This window comes from Hermetia illucens, chromosome 7 (assembly GCF_905115235.1).
Source record: "Hermetia illucens chromosome 7, iHerIll2.2.curated.20191125, whole genome shotgun sequence".
NCBI classification, from domain to species: Eukaryota; Metazoa; Arthropoda; class Insecta; order Diptera; family Stratiomyidae; genus Hermetia; species Hermetia illucens.
Genome location: NC_051855.1, coordinates 10,877,000 through 10,895,797, shown reverse-complemented (window position 1 = coordinate 10,895,797; position 18,798 = coordinate 10,877,000). Strand labels below are relative to the sequence as shown.

General features: G+C 46.4%; 1 protein-coding gene across 16 annotated transcripts in view; it reads right to left on the bottom strand.

The window, feature by feature from the left end:
• Positions 1-18,798, bottom strand: part of LOC119660950 (protein unc-13 homolog B) — a 241,664-nt gene that overhangs the window by 167,534 nt on the left and 55,332 nt on the right. For all 16 annotated transcript variants that reach the window (XM_038069982.1, XM_038069979.1, XM_038069973.1 and 13 more), the window contains one exon: positions 4,212-4,313. In XM_038069982.1, the coding sequence (XP_037925910.1) occupies positions 4,212-4,313 (102 nt within the window). The remainder of the gene's footprint in view (positions 1-4,211; positions 4,314-18,798) is intronic.

Genomic DNA, 18,798 nt, shown 5'->3' with positions numbered 1-18,798 from the left:
CTGCGTAAACCTGTCGATGATTGTCAGACAATACCTATAACCGTGCGAGTCTTGCAAAGGCCCCACTATGTCGAGGTGTATTGTGTGGAACCGCTTGGTAGTGCGGGGGAATGAGCCCACTTCTTTCCTTACATGCCTGGAGACTTTACACTTCTGTCATGCCATGCACTCTCTGGCCCAGGAATTGACATCCCTATTCATAGAGGGCCAGAAGTATTTCTCGGTGACTAGCCGATTTGTTGTCCTGATGCCGGGATGTGCTAAGTCGTGAACTGCGTGGAACACTTCCTTGCGAAAGGTGGCCGGAATGTATGGCCGAGGTCCCTTTTCCGAGTCTTCGCAGCAGAGAGAGGTTTGAGCCGGAGATGGGAAACTCCCGAAATTTGTATTTGGAGTTGGATTTGAGGCTCTGAAGTGCTGCGTCATCCTCCTGCGCCTTGGCAATAGCCGAGAAATCGAGTGAGACGGGGATGTTAACCTCGGAGACACGAGACAAAGCGTCAGCAACTATGTTGTCCTTGCCGGACACGTGCTGGATGTCTGACGTAAACTGGCTTATAAAGCTCAGGTATCGAAGCTGACGAGGGGACACTTTGTCGGGCTTCTGTTTCAAAGCATACGTGAGAGGCTTATGGTCCGTGAACACTGTGAACGTCCTGCCTTCTAGGGAGAAACGGAAGTATTTGATGCTCAAGTACGCGGCGAGCAGTTCGCGATCGTAGGTACTGTAGTTCCGTTGAGCGGGGTTCAACTGCTTCGAGAAGAAGCTCGGAAGAACGGCTGCCAAACTTGATCCACCTTTTGGTGAAGGGCAGCACCTACTGCGATGTCAGATGCAACAACAAAAACGGCTAGGGGTGCATCCTGCAGAGGGAATGCCAAGAGTGTAGCGTCGGCTAGTTGTTGACGGCGGGGGCTGCAGTGACGGCGGCGGCTTCGAACCCTGCGGCGATGACGCTGGTCTTGAATGTCGGAAGTGAATTGACTGATAAAGCTCAAGTGCCGAAGTTGGCGAGGGGACGCTTTGTCAGGCTTTTGTTTCGAAGCAAAACTGAGTGGCTTATGGTCAGTGAACACTGTGAATGGCCTGCCTTCAAGGCAATACCGGAAGTATTTAATTCCGTTGAGCGGGATCCAATTGTTTGGAAAAGAAGCCGGAGAAGGGCTCCTAGATTTGGTTCAATTTTTGGTGAAGAGGAGCACCTACGGCATTGTCTGGGGCATCGACGAGTATGGCTAGGGATGCATCTTGGTCAGGGAATTTCAGAAGTGTTGCATCCACCAGCTGTTGTTTGGTGATCCAAAACGCCTGGACAGCCTTTTGGGATCACACAAGCAGACGGGAGTCTTTGGTCTTCGCCCCAGACAAGAAGGTGTTAAGAATCGACTGATGAGTGGCTTCCTTGGTCAAGAAACGACGACAGAAGTTTAACATGCCCAAGAAGCTTCTCAGATCTTTAACAGTTTTCGGCAGCAGAAAGCTCAAAATCGCTTGCACTTCGACTAGGTCCGGTTGGATGCCTTCAGGGGTAATCAGGTGGTCAAGGAATCTCACCTGCGATTGCATGAATTTGCATTTTTCAACATTAAGTACTAGACCTGAAGGAGACGTTGAAAAAATGCACTCCTCTGCTCAGACTCAGAGGAAGGCGGGACTAGAACATCATCCAAATATACGAACTAGTGAATTTGACAAGTCTGAGAGGTGTCCATATTGCCGTTTTTGGAATGTCTTCGAGAGCTACAGGGGTTTGATGGTATGCTTTGACTAAGTCCAATGTCGAGAAAATACGAGTGCACGAAATCGTGAATATGTGGAATGGGATATCGATCTGGAGTCGTCTGAGCATTTAGACGTCTGGGATGGCAGTCGCTACAACTTACCGCAAGCTTGTTTTTTTTGGTGATAAATTGCAGGGCCTGGTCCATTTATTAGTGTTTTTTCGGCGAACCCACGATCGTACAAACATGCCCCGGTACTTGCTGAAAGTCCTGACGGCCTACTATCCTATTACCCATTTCGGGAGGCGGAGCTAGACCCACAAGTGGGTTCGTATGGACAAAAAAGATGGCATATACGTCTACAGTTGCTATGCTCCTCTAAACTTGACGTTGGCCGAACTCGAGGACATGCTGGACAGATTGGTTCTGGATGTAAAAGGATGCAAACCAAAAGTCTTTTCAATGTAAGTACGCGATGTTGTTTCTAGCTTTCTAGCTAACTTGTTTTTCCTATTCGCTAGTGTTGACTTTTATTTTGCAAATATCGATATATCGGGAACCACTTGTTCCCTTTCAATGTATGGACCACAGAATGGGGAAGTTTACTGACGAATGCATGAGGGCGTTGTCTCTTGGAGGCTTTCACGCGGTTAGATGTCATATTGGCTAACGATGGTTAGGTTAATACTTACCGAAAAGGGGGGTTAGGCAGCTCCACAAATTACATGCCCCGATAACCTACTGAAAATCGTTCAGGGTTTGTTCCCTCAAGAGAACACAAAGGGTTTACCTTCTACATACATCTTTATATGTGACTGTAATACCTCCAGTAACGAAGGAAGAAGTACTGAAAATTTGGGGTAGGCTGGGAGACAACAAAGCGCCGAGCCTCGACGACATACCAAACAAAGCCCTTAAACTGACCGTCAATTCGAGGCCAGACATATTGCCAGAGTTGTTTGAAGCATGCTTGGTGGAATGGGATCTTTTCCGAGACATGAACAAAACAAAGGTTGGTGTTGTTGCCTAAACCTGGTAAGCTTCTTGTTGAACCATCTTCCTACAGGCCCATATGTCTAAATATTGGAGAGAATAATCTACAACAGATTGCTCTCGGCTGTAGAAAGTCTGGGAGGCATATCAGACCGACCGTTCGGCTTCCGTACGGCCAGATTAATGGTCGACGGCATCATACTGGTCCCTGGTTTAGCTGAAAAGGCGGTGCACGGAATGGGTGGAACTAGGAAGTATAAGGAGGTCATTGGCGGTGATTGGTGTACCCAGTTACTTAACTACGCTAGTCGACAGCTACTTCACAGATAGAAGGCATCAGCCAAATATTGCAGGCCCGTGATGCACTGCTTATAGCTAGAGTGGTGAGTTCTATACTGCTTTACGCAGCGCCAATTTGGTCACCTGCTTTGCATACCGCATGCAATGCTCAAAAGATGAGCATGATGTATAGAAAGATCGCCCCAAGAGTGTGCTGTGGTAATAGAAGCGACGAAGCGGCCTATCCAGATGGCACGTATCTATGATGCACCCGATTCTTCCTCTGATCGGCAAATGAAAAACGCCGAAAGGGAGGAATCATTAAGCAGGTGGTAGCAACGGTGGGGACGCGAAAAAGGGTCGATGGACCCAGAAGATTGATTCCCAGCACGAAGGCGTGGACGCAGAGAACGCATGGTGAGATAAACTATGATCTCACGCAGTTTCTCACGGGAGATGGCTGTTACCGTAAATACCTCTATGGTTTAAACTGGACAGCCCACCAAACTGCGGCGGTATTCCGGAGGATCCGGAGCATGTTTTCTTCCATTGTCCTAGATTCGCTGGGGAAAGGAAGAGTCTAGAGGAGACATTGGGAGGAACACTAGCACCGAAAAATATAATTGGAAAAATGCTTGCATGACAGGAGAGCTGGAATGCAGTGAATGACATGGTAGGGCGGATTCAGTGCAGATGAAGAGAGCAGAGGAGACAAGAAAGGCGCGGTTGCGAATACAATCGATGGGCGAAGGGAGAGGTTAGAGCCGAAATACTTTGTGGTGGTTCCGCAGGGAAGAGGACAGGAGTCAGGGGGTGGTTTTAGTGGCAATTTTTGGCCCCCTACATGAGGATGGACGATTCCGTAGCCTACACAATGACGAAATCTATGAGCGATACCATGACCGTCCGGTTGTGGATAAAATCCGGCCCAATAGGTTACGGTGGGCGGGTCCCTTAATCCCACCCGGAAAGTCTATAAGGGTAATATCTATGGTAGAAAAAGAAAACGAGGCAGACCCTGCCTAAGATGGAGCGATGGCGTAGGTCAGGACGTCAGACAGCTTTTAGGGATATCGAATTGGTGGACCTCGGCGCAAAACCGGGATGCCTGGAGTTCCTTATTAAGGCAGGCCTAGACCGGATACCGGTTGTTGCGCCGTTGATGATGATGATGATGATAGTTTTCAAACAATTCAATTATTGCATAATTTACTCACAGTTGCCAAGGTATTGTGCATGCCTCTGTTGTCGACCGTTTGTCATAATGCCATTTAGTAATTCCAGTTTACGTTGTAGATCACCTGGATGGTTATCTGGATCTAGATAATAGATTGTTGGTACCACAGTTTCCATTGTTGTTGGTATAAAAGTGAAAACACCGGAAAATATGGAAATATTGATATATCAAATAGTACAATGTAATATAAAAATTACTATAATTTTTTTTTTTTTAAATAAAATAAAAAAATAGATAAATAAGTCGGGAAACCGAAAGCTGGACGCTTCAGGTATGAAAAACATTTCAGTGGACCCTTGTCCCATGAGTACCTAACACGCAAGATATGCATTCAAAGTCTTGAACAGAAGCGAAAAATTTGATCTATTATAACTTTGTTAATAATGGTGTGATTTCCACCAAACTTGGTAGGATTATGCGCTAGTTATAGCTTTCATCGCTATGATTCTAGGATGAACTTAAGGGGGTGTTTCGCAGTCAATTACTAGAAATTATAGTAATTAGTACTAAAAATTATAGTAATAGTGAACAGTAATAATGAACAGATATCGATATGGAGGGTATCTCGGACCCTAGGCACCATATACTAGCAGGCTCTTGATTTTTTCAGATTTCTGAGAATGCATCCGTGAAAGAAACTATCACTTTCAATCCCCAGCACTCCCCACCTTTGCAACAAATGTCAGAACTAAGACCGGTTTCGGAAAGTACTAACCGAGACCTTTCATTTGATGCCGTACACGACTATATTTGGTGAAAAAAATTACACCCCCCTCCCTTAATTCACTGGGGGGGAGCGTTCACAGTTTCCACCTTTTCACTAAATTTGGTGGCAATAGTTGTAATAGTTTCCGAGAAAAAAGAGTGTGGGAGGCAGCCACTCATTAAACCGATTTTTAAAAAGGTTTTGTTTTATACAAAACTGTGATTAAAAGCATGTGTAGGAAGGGGTCCATGGTAGCCAAGACATCGGACTCCACAGAGTTTCACCACGTCGCCTGCAATTTCGACGACACACTTCTGTCTCTCTGAGTAGTCCTTATCCTCAGCCCGTCAGAGAAGGATAAATGCAGAACGCTGAAAAGCCCATACTTGAAACATTATCTCCATCGCGGAAGTATACCACGACTTTTCCACGGCCACCCTCTCGAGAGTGATAAGCAGCTGACCGCCAAAGCCAACAAGATGGTCGAAATCACTTTTCTTACGATCAGTAAGCTCTTCTATCGAGAGAATCCCCCGGGTAAACCCTCGGAAACAGATCTTCGCCAATAGTAAGCCGACTCGACAAGCTCGAAGCCAACTTTGTGTGCACAAAATCTGGGAGGTAAAGCAGAGGGCGGTCCAGCCATCGCGGCCATTTCTATTCTTCTACCCTACCCCTCTGCCAAGAAGTGCAAAGTGCCCTTCAACTGAAGCGAGTCCCTTAGTAGAAACTGGAGTAAACTGCATCCCAGGTTAAGCGATCGGCGGTGACGCAGCAAACAAACGCTTGAACCTCAAGGGCTCAACTACGCGACTCCTATTTTAAGTCGACTCTGTAATAGCAGCCCTGGTGGTGTTCACCCATAATGGCAAACGTATTGACATCTTTGGAGAGATGCTCTTGATAATCGACTCAGGTTGGAGACATAGTCGCACCAATTTTGCGGAGTAGACTTCATTTCGGACTTTCAAATCCTCATAGATCTGTAGGATTGGAAGGCCACAGTTAAAGTAACAGGGATTTCCGTTCCCGGGAACGTCGTGTCCAGCAGGGTGCCTACACTCTTGTTTATCGATCGCACCATTTTCTTATACGCCCATCACAACTTTCAAAATTTCAAGAACGTGAGGTATACCACCACATCTTCAAAATACAGGCCTCTAAAATAGCCCACATAGCCTCACAAGTTGAAGATAGCCCAGGCAGCACTACATTGCCAACCGTCGAGCAGCCCTTGGTCTAACATATCACACTTAGCCCTCAAGAGTAACGGAGAATTAAGACCTTGAGGCAACTACTGAGATCTAAACTCAGACACGCCCTCCGACCGCTACAATCTCCCACGGCTCCATGGCTAGCCGCACTGCCTAATCTGGCTTCTGACTTCAATAATTGGGGCACCATGTCACTCCAGAAGGAATAAAACCTATTGGGGAAGGGATGACTAGTAACTACACTCAAAGCCTTCCCTGCTTGTCGGAAGAGGCGACTAAAAGGAATTAAAATTTGTTGCTACCGAAACGTCAACAACGCCTCGGATAGGGATTGACCTCACGACCTTTGGCTATCGAAAACGGATTCTGATTGATTTCTAGAATGTTCACACGCTTCTCAACGCTCCTCCGGGTAGCGAGGGTCCTCGGAATGCTCGCTTTCTCCAACTTGAGCGGGAGTCCCAGCGATATAAACTGGTCATTGTGGGTCTAAGCGAAGTAAAATAGTGGAGCTCTGAAGAATACTCCTCCCCCTTTTGAGGCAATCTGCTTTTGTACTCTGGAAAGCCGAGTGGTAACAGAAGCGAATCCGACGTCAGGTCGCTTCTGAAGGCTATGGGTAAGACGCGCTCTCTTGAACTGAGAGCCGGTTTCTGACAGATTTTTAACTGCAAGATTCCGGTCCAGGGTAAGAGGCACCAAAATTGTTCAATGCTACACACCAGCAGAGACCTATAGTGGAAAAGGATGCTTTTTACGAGCAATTAAACGAGGTTCTGGGGAAGCTTCCTTAAAGTAACATTGTGATCATGAATGTCAAGGAGGGATCTGACAATAACTTCGTCGGGCATGTGATGGGGATGGCAACCGTAGTGGTAATGGTGGGAGGTTCATGTATTTCTGCAGCTTCCACCGCCTCGTCATTGGTGGCACATTGTTCAAAGGTCAGTCGGGTTTCAACTGACCGACGCCGTACGAGAAATCAGATCAACCATTTCGCGATCAGCAGTAGATTTAGAAGCTGTCTTCTGAATGTGCGTCAAAAGGGAGGCGCTTACACCTGCCTTACGTTCGTTTGCGTGTTGCGTTCGCCACTTCTCACAGGGTTGGGGATCTATGACCCCCTAAGTTCAACATCGACCGCTTCTATGACCCAGCTGTCGCTCGACAGTGAGACAGTTATTTTGCTGATCGAACGGCAGATCTACTACGTAACGCGCCTGAGAATATCGATGAGTATTAGGCCATGATAAAAAATGCCATTTGTCGGGTGCTACACAGGTTGTCGGTTACGTTCCAAAGGGGCGTCATAAGATCTGGATGACTGCGGAATCGTGGAAGCAGATCGGTGAACGGAAGGGGTTGAAGATTCTATTGACCGTTTCAAGCGTTTGCGGGTGTGATGCCTTTGAACTCCGATATCGAGTGAAATCCCGAGGAGTGACAAGAGAGAATTTGCTACTGCGCTGGTCAGGGAAGATGCAAACCGCAATGATTTCAGGAAGGTATACCACATCACGAAAGAGCTTGCATGTGGTCGCAAACTTTTCGATGGTCCTTTGAAGGATGTCAGCGATCTACCGCTCCCACTCGTTCAGAAATCTTGGGGATCCGAGACCTTTCCCAGAGAGTGGAATATCCTGGGATGCATCAAAGAACATTTCCAAAAGCTTGATCGACAGATAGCAGGCTGGTTTCCGCTTCGCATCCGCCTGCATTGACCACATCAACACCCCAGGGATCATTTTGGAAAGCGCAAAATTTAGATCCTTGCTGCACCTGCTCCTCATCCTTTTCGAGGAAGCTTTCGATAAGGTTAACAGGGAATGTATCTGGGGTGCTCTACGCAGGGGGGCATTCCGCAGAAACTAATGGCTATTATCAGAGGGACATATGATGGCACAAAATATGAGACGCTACACCAAGACAAAATCCTGGAGGATTTTGACTTCCAAAGCGGAGTCCGTCTTGTTCTCGGTGACGTTCTTCATGCTGTCTTGTCCGGAGGACGTGGATGAATTGTTCGACCCAAGATGGCCAACGAGTAGGTCGCCCTAAAGGCACCTAGAGCAGAACAATAGAGAAGGAGTGCCAGCGTCTCGGGAACTCATGTGACGGGCTGAAATGCATTTCGGGTAACCGCGAACAAAAGAGTGAAGTGCAACCATATGTTTGCCTAACCACGCCCAGAGACGAGCATCACTCCACGTTTGCATATCTGAAGAGCTGAAAAAAGAGACCAACGACCAGTTCCCTGGACACCGGAAGCAATGAAAGCGTTCCAGACTTCCAAAGAGCAATTTGCGAACACAGCGCTCCAGAATCATCCACTGGACAATGTAGAGCTCCCTCATGATGGACAATGTAGAGCTCCCTCATGATGGAACTTCTGGGTTTCTTCTCTAAGAGATCCAGCGGTTAGAAAAATTACTCAGCTTACGACAAAGAACTTCAACCCTTTTGTAGGTCTCATTTGGCTAATGCCACCGAGAGATAAGCTCCCTTCCATGCTTGCATATCCGCGGAAGAACGACCAGTTCTCTGGACACCGAAACAATTATGGCGTTCAAAGTTTTCAAGGAACAATTCCCCAATACAACACTCCTGAGACATCCAGCTTGCTTCCGCACTGATGCCTTGGACCACTCAATGGAAGCCGGCTTCAAACAGATTCATGACGGAAACTGAGAACTTTTGGGTCTCTTTTCTAAAAAATCTAGTGACGCTCAGAAAAACTACTCAGCTTACCACAGAGAGTTTCAAGCTATCTCAAGGACTTCCGTGATCTGATCGAAGGTCGTGTGTGTGATCAGGACGAATTAAAAGTCGCTCACTTTTACTTATCAAAACAAAGCTCCAAGATCATCTTTTCGACAAGAACACCAACTGGAATGTATTAGTCAATTTGCGACTAAAATTATTCTCGTCAAATGAAGACAATGTTCTGACGGATGCCCCTTTCCCACATCCAGGCCATTCAAACTTCAGCCATCTCATGATACCGGCGTCGAGCTGAAACGCCTTCTTGAATCCAGCCTGAGACTTGTAGAGCTGAGAAAGGATGATGCTGATGTAACAGTCCACTGGGAAGTTCCTACAAAAGTGTATGGTCGCTACATCCCTGCACCCCTTCGCGGGAAAAACCCCGAAGAATTTTTAGCCCCCTACATGAGGATAGACGACTTGCCTACATAACGAAGAAATCTATGAGAGGACGCCAGCCAGCTTTTAGGGATATCGAATTGGTGGACCTAGGTGCAACCAGGATGTCTGGAGTTACTTATTAAGGCCGGCCTAGACCAGATATCGATGGTTGCGCCGTTGACGACGATGATCATAACATAGTCCAAAAATCGACTAAAAAATCAGGATGGTGCGCTTATATGAAATCTAGGCCTCGGGTTCAATTCCGATATCTGCTCAAATAAACTCACTAATAGTATATTACCAAAAAATATTAGAGGGACGAAGACGCTATGGTTGGGGAGTCCTAAGTCCGCATCCATTTGATACCGGACTGGACCAAATGGACAGCAACTTGCTCTCAGTCTTTATGGTCCACCGACTCCTCATTTTGAGTTTAACACCCGTACACTGTAGTAGGCAATGCGGTCAGCATTGCGCTCACCGAGATTATTACGCTGTCTTGACACAGGTTCTCATTCACAGGTGAGTCGAGTGGTATTCGACATCGAGCCATGATAACAAATCCCTTTGCTATCAGTGAGATTTGAACCGCGATCTCCCGCTACAACGGTCCAGTGCTCTAACCATCCGGACATGATAGTATATTACCAACTTTTAGAAGTTCTTCTTTTTCTTCAGACTTTGTCCCGTCCACAAGCGGGTCGGATCGTTCTGATCGGTTTCGCCATTTGGCTCTATCGAATGTCTGATCTGGGATCTGGGGCAAATTCGAGGCTTTCAAATCCCCACCCAGCGTATCAAGCCACCGTTGTTTAGGTTTGCCTTTTGGTCGTTTACCATCGACTTCGATGTTCAGACCAATTTTGGCAAGTTAATTCTCGTTAGCACGAATTGCGTGACCATACCATCGAAGACGCGTCTCTCGCAACTTTTCCGCGATCGGAGCAACCCCATAACGATCGCGGATATATCCTCATTTCGGATGTGATCTAAACGTGTGACGCCACTAGTCCAACGTAACATCTTCGTCTCCATTACCGCAAGGCGAGATCAAAGCTTGATCAAAATTAGGTGGAAATCGTACAAAAATTGTAATAGATCAAAGGTGTCACTTTTCTGTAAATTCAAGACTTTGAACTGTCACTATCACGCGAAAGTTGATGCATATTTTACGTGCTGGGTTCTAATGGGACAAATGTCCATCCAAATGTTTTTATAAAAGAAATATACAAAATCTTTCATACCTGAAGTGTCCAGCTTTCGACTTCCCAACTTGTTTTTTAGTATTTAGTGTAAGAAAGAAAAAACGATTTGGAAAAAAGCTTCGTATATTCGCCATTTTAAATTTTTTTTAGAAAAAAAAAGCTTGAAACAAGTTAGATTAGAGTACCCTTCATAGAACTGAGGTGTTCATTTACAGTTAGTCAATTTCTTTGATATATATTTGATAATTTAGCACAAGAAAGAAAAAAGATTGGAAGAAAATGAAAAGGGTGATGAAAAAGTCGAAAATTGTAGGCCCTGCTTGTAAAAAGACTGTAAAAACTAGAGAACTAAGAAGCTACAAATTCCTATGGATATGAATGAAGACAAAATTAAATTCTATAATTAACGTCTAAATATTTAGTTGAATTTCTACTTTAATTAGTTCTGCTGCTTGTCTAAACTGTTTTTTATTAATTTATCAAGCGTTGCTAGCTAATTTTCATATAATTTTTAACTAAATCACTCAAAAGAACTATAGACACGTGAAAATTATTGAAAATAATGAATACAGCTTCGTTTTAACTGAGTCAAATAAAAGTATCTTTTGTTATGATATTGGAGATTGACAGCATACCCACGGCTCTTGTTGTAAATAATTACAACTCTTTTCCCGCAGCAGGAGCAGGACGAAAGAGAACCCCAACTGGCAGCTCAGCAGGACGTCTTCTCGATCCCTGATGTTACCGAAGAGGAACTTTGGGAAATCTGCAGACGTATTGAGGACAGCAAGGCTCCGGGATTGGACGGAATTCCGAAGAGGGCTCTTAAGGTGGCGGTCAAGGCCAGACCAAGGTGGTTCGCAAGCACATTCGCCCAGTGGAAGAAGCAGAAGCTGGTGTTGCTACCGAAGCCCTGAAAACCACCCGGCGTGCCCTCTTCATATCGCCCTATTTGTCCCTTAGACACCATGGGGAAAATGTTGGAGAGGGTGATATACAACAGGCTGCTCCCGTTCATCGAGCTTGCGGGTGGTCTTTCAGAGCGGCAATATGGGGTTCGGCGAGCCCGTTCTACGGTCGATGCAGTAGCAAAGGTCGTGGAATTGGCTGGAAATGCAAGGGCAATGGGCAAATGCTGTGCTCTGGTGACGTTAGACGTCAAAAATGCTTTTAATTCAGCCAACTGGGGCTGGATTAAAGGCGCTTTGGACAAACTGGGTGTTCCTAGCTACTTGCCTCGGCTCATCGAGAGTTACTTTTCGGACAGACTTCTCCGGTACGAGACGGACGACGGGCCGAAGGAGTACATTGTGACAGCAGGTGTGCCTCAAAGTTCTGTATTGGGACCGCTGCTGTGGAACATAATGTACGACGGAGTGCTTGGCCTTCGCGTGCCGGAGGAGACAACGCTAATTGGTTTTGCGGACGACCTGGCGGTAGTTGCAATTGCAAAGCATCCCGAGGACGTGGAGCTTTATGCAAATGAAGCCATTCATACCATCAAGTCATGGTTACGAATGGCCAAGGTGGACCTGGCAGACGAAAAGATGGAGGCGGTCCTCATACCAACCGTAGCAAGAACAACACGGTTACCATCCAGGTTGGTAATCGTGAGATCGTCTCAAAATCGGTTGTCAAATACCTGGGAGTGATGATCGATGACACTTGGATTATGCGCGAGAGAAGGCCGCAAACGCCAGCTCATCCCTTGCAAGGATGATGCCTAACGTGGGAGTGCCGAGGTATAGTCGCAGGCAACTCATCGCGGGAGTGGTGAGGTCGATCCTGCTATACGCGACCTGGCGCAGCAGCGTCTTTCTAAGATTTCCACCTCCATCCATAAAAAAAAACAATATACCAAGCGGTACTATCTTTCGAAGAGATTAAGTAAACACCAGGTCCCCCCACTTACAGGTATTACTATACCTCTGTAGCTCCCCCTCGAACACCACCTTGCCGTGGTGGGGGAGCTTATGGTAGTTTACTACTATATTAAGGGCGTCCAAAAGCACATGAAGATGGAAACAAAGGATGTTCCCCCACGGAGTAATCTGTGGAAAACAGGCTCTCCACTTCAGTGGAAAACCTACACCCGGTGTCTACGACGCGGTCAGCCAAAAAGGATATACCAGCAGCCCCCTTAATGAGAAGAACTGGAAACCTGACTACGGTCGGCCCGTCGGTGACACTGTTGCCTAACTCTTCTAAAATACGGGAGATTAAGACTCGGAAGAGGGAAACTTTAACCGCAAAAAGAAGGGACTACAGGCTTGCCTGTCAGAACCTTCTCCTATGCCTGTACCCGGAAAAACGAAAGAAACGGAAACTGGTAATATGGACGCAAGTCTTCTAACGTCGGTATGTGAAAACAAACCCATGCCCAGCCCGGACTCCGTGAAAATCGGAGAGCTCCTAGTTGCCAAAAAACGGAACGCATTGCGAAAGAAGGCGAAGTTTCTTGGGAATAAGGACATGATCGTTGCTACACCACCAAGCGTGGCGATATCCAGAGAAATCGGAAGTAAGAAAGCGGAACTTTCCGCAGAAAGTGAGAACAAGCTGGTAACCCCGGTGAGATCCACACTGAATGCAGCAGACTTTTCAGTTAGCTGCGGTTTTCATATTAGACTGCACTTATGACTACAAACATAATACTCTTCCTATCTACTGACCGCAAGGCTGGCAAAGTTGCAGGACTGTACTTATATATTTCTGGTTCAAGGGCCATGGGTTCGTTTCAAAAGAATCTGTGGTATTGGATCAGTCAAAGGGACCAGGATCTTCTTCGATGAAAGATCGTCGAGACCGAGGACCTGCCTTCTGATGTCAGCATTGTTAGAGACAATCATGCTGAGACAATTCTGTTTCCAGGACCTTGTTGCGGTCAACTTACAACACCAGGTTCATGGTAAGAGGAAAACCGTCATAGTTGCCTCTGCCTAAGGACCTAGAACCTAGGATTCTTTGTGCCCTCCACCGATGCAAGAACTAAGAGATCTGGTAGTGTATGCAGAATCAAGTGGCCTTAAACTTTTAATAGGTTGTGATGCGAACGCTCAGCATATTTGTTGGGCCAGTAGCAAATACAATCCTAGAGGTGAGACGCTGTTTGATTTCATCACTTCAGCTAGATGACCGCGAACATAGGGTGTGCCCCTACATTGGTGGGGCCAAGAAGAAGTGAAGTAATTGACCTAACAATCTGCACTTAAAAGTTGTTGAAGTTGATTAGAAACTGACGAGTGCTCACACTCAGATCACCATTGCTTAGAATTTAGTCTGACTACTGCAGGCGAACAGCCTGTAATATAAAGACGAAATCCTAGGAAGGTGGATTCTACAAAGTTCAATGAACTTCTTGGCGACAAAGCTGATGTCCCTAGGCGACTAAGGACTCCTTTGACGATGGAAGATCAATTGAGAACTTTTAGAGTACTTTGAAGAGGCTTGTTATATTTTCGGAGGTCAACGTAGTAAAACGGTTCCATAGTGGAACCGAAAACTACAGAGACTCAGGAAATCCTACCAAACGACTTCTAAATCGTGCTAGTAAAAGCAGCAAAGAAGAAGACTGGCTAAATTTCCGGAAGTCACAGCGTGAATATAAGAGGCTCGAAAAACGTTCGAAACGAGACTCCTTTAGAGCATACTGTGAGGAACTGGAAAGTGAAATGGAGACTTCTAGGCTGTGCAGAGTCCTTAATAAGGACGAGTCAGCCAAGTTGGACTCTGTTGGAAAACCGGATGGTACTTTCACGAACTTCAGAGTTGAGTCTTTACAGACTCTCTTGGATGTACACCTCCCAGGAGAACTAGTCGCATAAGTGGGAACTAGAGAATTGGCGGTTTCCGCAAACCCTTCAGCACGGAGGGGAATTGGGACACTGCAATAAATAGGCGGGAACTGCTACACTATCATGTGAACACTTTAAAGCACCTAGCATGAATGGCATCTACCCAGCGATTCTAAAGGAGGGTATACAACACTTAGAGCAACTAGGACGTCTTCCTCCGGGCTGCGTGCCTTCCTCTTGGCAGAAAGGTAGTCTTCATACCAAAGCCTGGGAAAGATGACTATTCAAATCCGAAGACCTTCAAATCAACGTAACGTCATTTTTGCGGAAATGTCTGGAAAGACTGGTTGAGCGTCAAATTCGCACGAGGGTTTTGGTGGAAAGCCTGCTTTACAGCCACCGTATCAAGTAAAAGCTGTTTCTTACAGCCTCGGGAGCCTTTTGCGCATCCTTTTTGGCCTTCAGCTTCGATGGTATGCGACCATAATGACATGACCCACCGACGTTACATTGTAGCGAAGGACAGAGAACACCTTGTTCTTCCAAAATCAAAAAGTATTTTTTAAAGATCCCAGAAGAACTTTTTCGACAAGGTCAACCTTGATCTGGCTCGGGGAGCAGCCTTCTGAAGAAAGGGTTGAAGCCAACCTAGCCTTTACAATTTAGAGGCAGATGTCTCCTTCACTTTATGTGTTCATGCGAAGCCCTCCCCGAAATGACCAAGCCTGATATAACTGAAGTCGAAGTCAAAGGAGCCTTTGAAAAGCCAGGTAATTGGAAGGCAACAGGAGTTGATACGATTGCCAATTTCTAGCTAAATCGGTTGAACAGCATATTTTATCTAGGTACAGGTACAATATCGAGGTGTTGAAGCAGAAACTAGCGGTATACTGCAGTCATATCTGTAGGCATCAAGAGAACTTTCAGTGAAGCACAGACAACACCTTGTTCTTCCAGAAACAGAGAGATATTACAAAAATCTGACAAACTCAGGTCGGGAAAGTAGCCTCGATCTGGATCAGACAGAAGTCTTCTGGAGAAGTGTTTGGAGCGAACCCAGCCGTTGCAATTTGGAAGCAGCGTTCATGCGTTCATGCCAGGCTCTCCCCGAAATAACCATGCCTGAAATAACTGAAGTTAAGTTTGAAACAACCCTTCAAAAGGCAGGTAATTGGAAGACGTCAGTAGTTGACAAGCACTCACAGGATATTGACAAATCAAATCAAGAAGAGAAATGGAGCACGAAGTTATCGGTATCCTCACAAACATCAGGAGAGATGCCTATCAGGCGTATAATCTTCCAAAGCGACTCTCTAAGGCTGCTGTGATGTTTTTGCCAAACCCATCCCCCCCCCCCCCCCCCAATTTACAGCAACCGTCATACCTCCGTCTGCTTTTAAAATTGCGAGAGGTCTTCTTTTCATTGACCCTAGATGTTTTTCGGTAATTCCTGCAGGAATAGACCTTCAGATATCCTTTATGTGATCGTTTAACTCCTTTTGGTTCCTTACCTCTCTTTTGCGTAGCTCCATTTCCCCGTGTGCCCCCAAGCATCTATCCAGTTTCAATCTGGCTCCTGAGGAGGATGAGGAAGAGTCCTTTTGACATTATAGGGAACCCCATTCCTCACTAGCCATGACTGTGCGTTTTGGATCATTATCATGAACTAGCTGGTATCCGCTGCCTTATTATGTCACAGTAGCTCCTTTGGACGCCATGGAACCCCACTCTATGAGTGTGTGGCTCAATATTGTGATCTTCTAAGATAGTGCCCACTCTTCTCCACACCAATTGCGGTCCATCGGGACTGTAGAATCTTCTGTCTTATTAATGAGGTCTTAAGCAGATTCAAGTCAATTTTCAAAATTTCTTTGGCAAACCAATTGCTTCTTCCTTGGATTAAAGGCCCTCTCTGTGGCTACGAAAGGTGCACAATGAGATACCATGCCCCTCTGCCGCTGGCCGGCCATTTGATCGTTTACCATCGCCTTCGATGTTCAGACCAATCTTGGGTCTAAAGAGGACCATAAGATCGGCCAAACGATCATCTTGGAGACGCTTTTGGGAAGAGACCAACTTTCTTAAGTACAATGGGCCAACACGGCCTGAGTGCTCAGAAGCTGTAGCTTCTCCCCCACCATACACACAACTCTCTTGAAGCAACCTCAAAGCTGAAGCGGATTCTGGTCAAAGAACGTAGCCACAAAAACTGGGTTATTTACGTTTACAGAATGGGAAGTACACAGAAAGCGATGAAGTTCACTTCCCAGGCAGCATCTAAAATCTAATCTCAGGGCCAACAGGTGCATAAAGCCCTCAACCGAGAGACTGGAATCTGGCATGCAAAGTAGTATCACTGGAGCGAGTGAAATGGGCAGATCTGCAGGTCCGGATGGCATCATCCCTGCGCTGGTAATAGAAGGAATGGATGCTCTGGGTCTACACATTCGGAATATATATCGTGCATGCCTAGCACACGTTTATATTCCAATTAAATGTTGGGATGTGAAGGTGTTGTTCATTCCCAAACCAGGAAAACCCACCTACACAGACGCAAGAAGCTTTCGACCGATCAGCCTAACGTCCTTTCTGCTAAAAGGACTAGAAAGACTAGTAGATTGGTTCATCATGGATGCACACATTCCTAAGTGGTCACTTCACCATAGGCAACACGCCTACCAGAAAGGCAAATCCACGGAGGCAGCACTCCCTGATCTTACGACAAAAATTGAAAAGGCGACGTCCGAAAAAGAATCCGCCCTAAGCGCATTCATGGACATCGAAGGTGCCTTCAATTATGACTCATTCGCGGCAAGACAGCGTGGAATCGAACCGTTGCTAATCAGTTGGATCCTTCACATGCTAGAGTGGAGAAAAATCCACATATCGGTCGGCCAGAAGTCTATTGAAGCAGGATGTCTCAGGGGCTGCCCACAGGGAAGGGTTCTCTCTCCACTGTTATGGCTCTTGGTAATGGATACCCTGCTGTGGCTTCTAGAGGACAAAAAAGTCTTCGCGCAAGCATTTGCGGACGACCTAGCCGTAATAATTACCGGCAAGTTTGCGAACATAGTGTGTGACAGCTTGAATGCAACTCTGCATAAAATCCATAGCTGGTGCTTCCGCAATGGGCTCACGGTGAACGCTAGGAAGACTGGACTAGTTATGTTCACTTGGAACGTCAGGTGGGGCAGCTATACGCTACCCACCTTAGCAGGGGCGGAAATCCAACTGGCACCAACATTTTGATGTATGCATGCATCGTCTGGTGGCCAAGACTGAACTTTGCTAAAAGCAGGAAGCTGCTAAGGCAGATTCAGAGACTTGGTTGCCTAAGTATTACTGGAGCAATAAGTACTACGCCGGCTGCGGCACTTGAAGCTATCCTAAATTTACCCCCCATTCACTTGGAGGTGAAACGGAAAGCAGTCAACGACGCTTATAGGTTCGATACCATTGGGGCGTGGAAAGGCAGCCAATCAAACAGTCATGCGTCTATCTGGAAATTCCTTGAAAAACATCCGGTAGCCCTGATGCCGACCGATCATATGGTTTCCAGATTTGTCTTTGAAAAGACGCAGATACACTGTCATAATCATCGAAAGAGAAGAATGGTCGACAAGTGGCCATGAGTCTCTTCAGATTACAGACCTAATAATCTTCACCGACGAGTCAGTCATGGAGGATGGATCGGGTGCAGGGGTGTTCTTGGAGAATCCGATTATAGAACTGGCCCGACCCCTCGGAAAACTGACGACCAAATTCCAGGCGGAGATATATGCCATTTCACTGGCAGCAGAAGAATGTCTGCGACAAGAATGGAGGGGTCGCACCATTCGAATCTGTTCGGACAGTCGGGCGGCATTATCACCACTAAATGGCAACGACATATCAAGCCAGTTGGTGTGGAGTTGTCATCAGGTGCTGCTGAAACTTGGCCGACTGAACGAAACCCTCTAACATCGCCGGTAATGAGGAGACTGACAAACTGGCTCGCCGAGGGTTTGGATCCAAAATGGTGGGGCCAGAACCAGCTCTTGGAATCCGACAAGCTACTGTCAAGTCTACTCTGAAGGGTGAAATTGCAAGGATTCACGCAGCCGAGTGGAGAAATTTGGACTCTTGCCGGCAGGCGAAAATCCTTGTGAAAGAGCCTAGGGCCACTAGAGCGGCATTTTTGTTGTCCCTTAAGAAGTGGGACATGAAAACCCTGGTAGGGCTTTTGACGGGACACTGGTCCTTAAACTACAATATGGAAAAGATTGGGGTAGTGGTTTCGGCAATGTGCAGCCAATGTGAGGAGGAGGAGGAGACGGCCCTTCACTTTCTATGCAACTGCCCGGCATCCTCAGATCTCAGACGAAGACACCTTGGCAAGGTTTTCTTCAATGAAGAATCTGCACACTGTCTCTGCCTCTGGAGAATGTTTTCAGATTCGCTAAAGCCTGCGAACACTGTAGACGGGAAGCCATTGAATAGGCAATTTACGGGAATAGTAGCT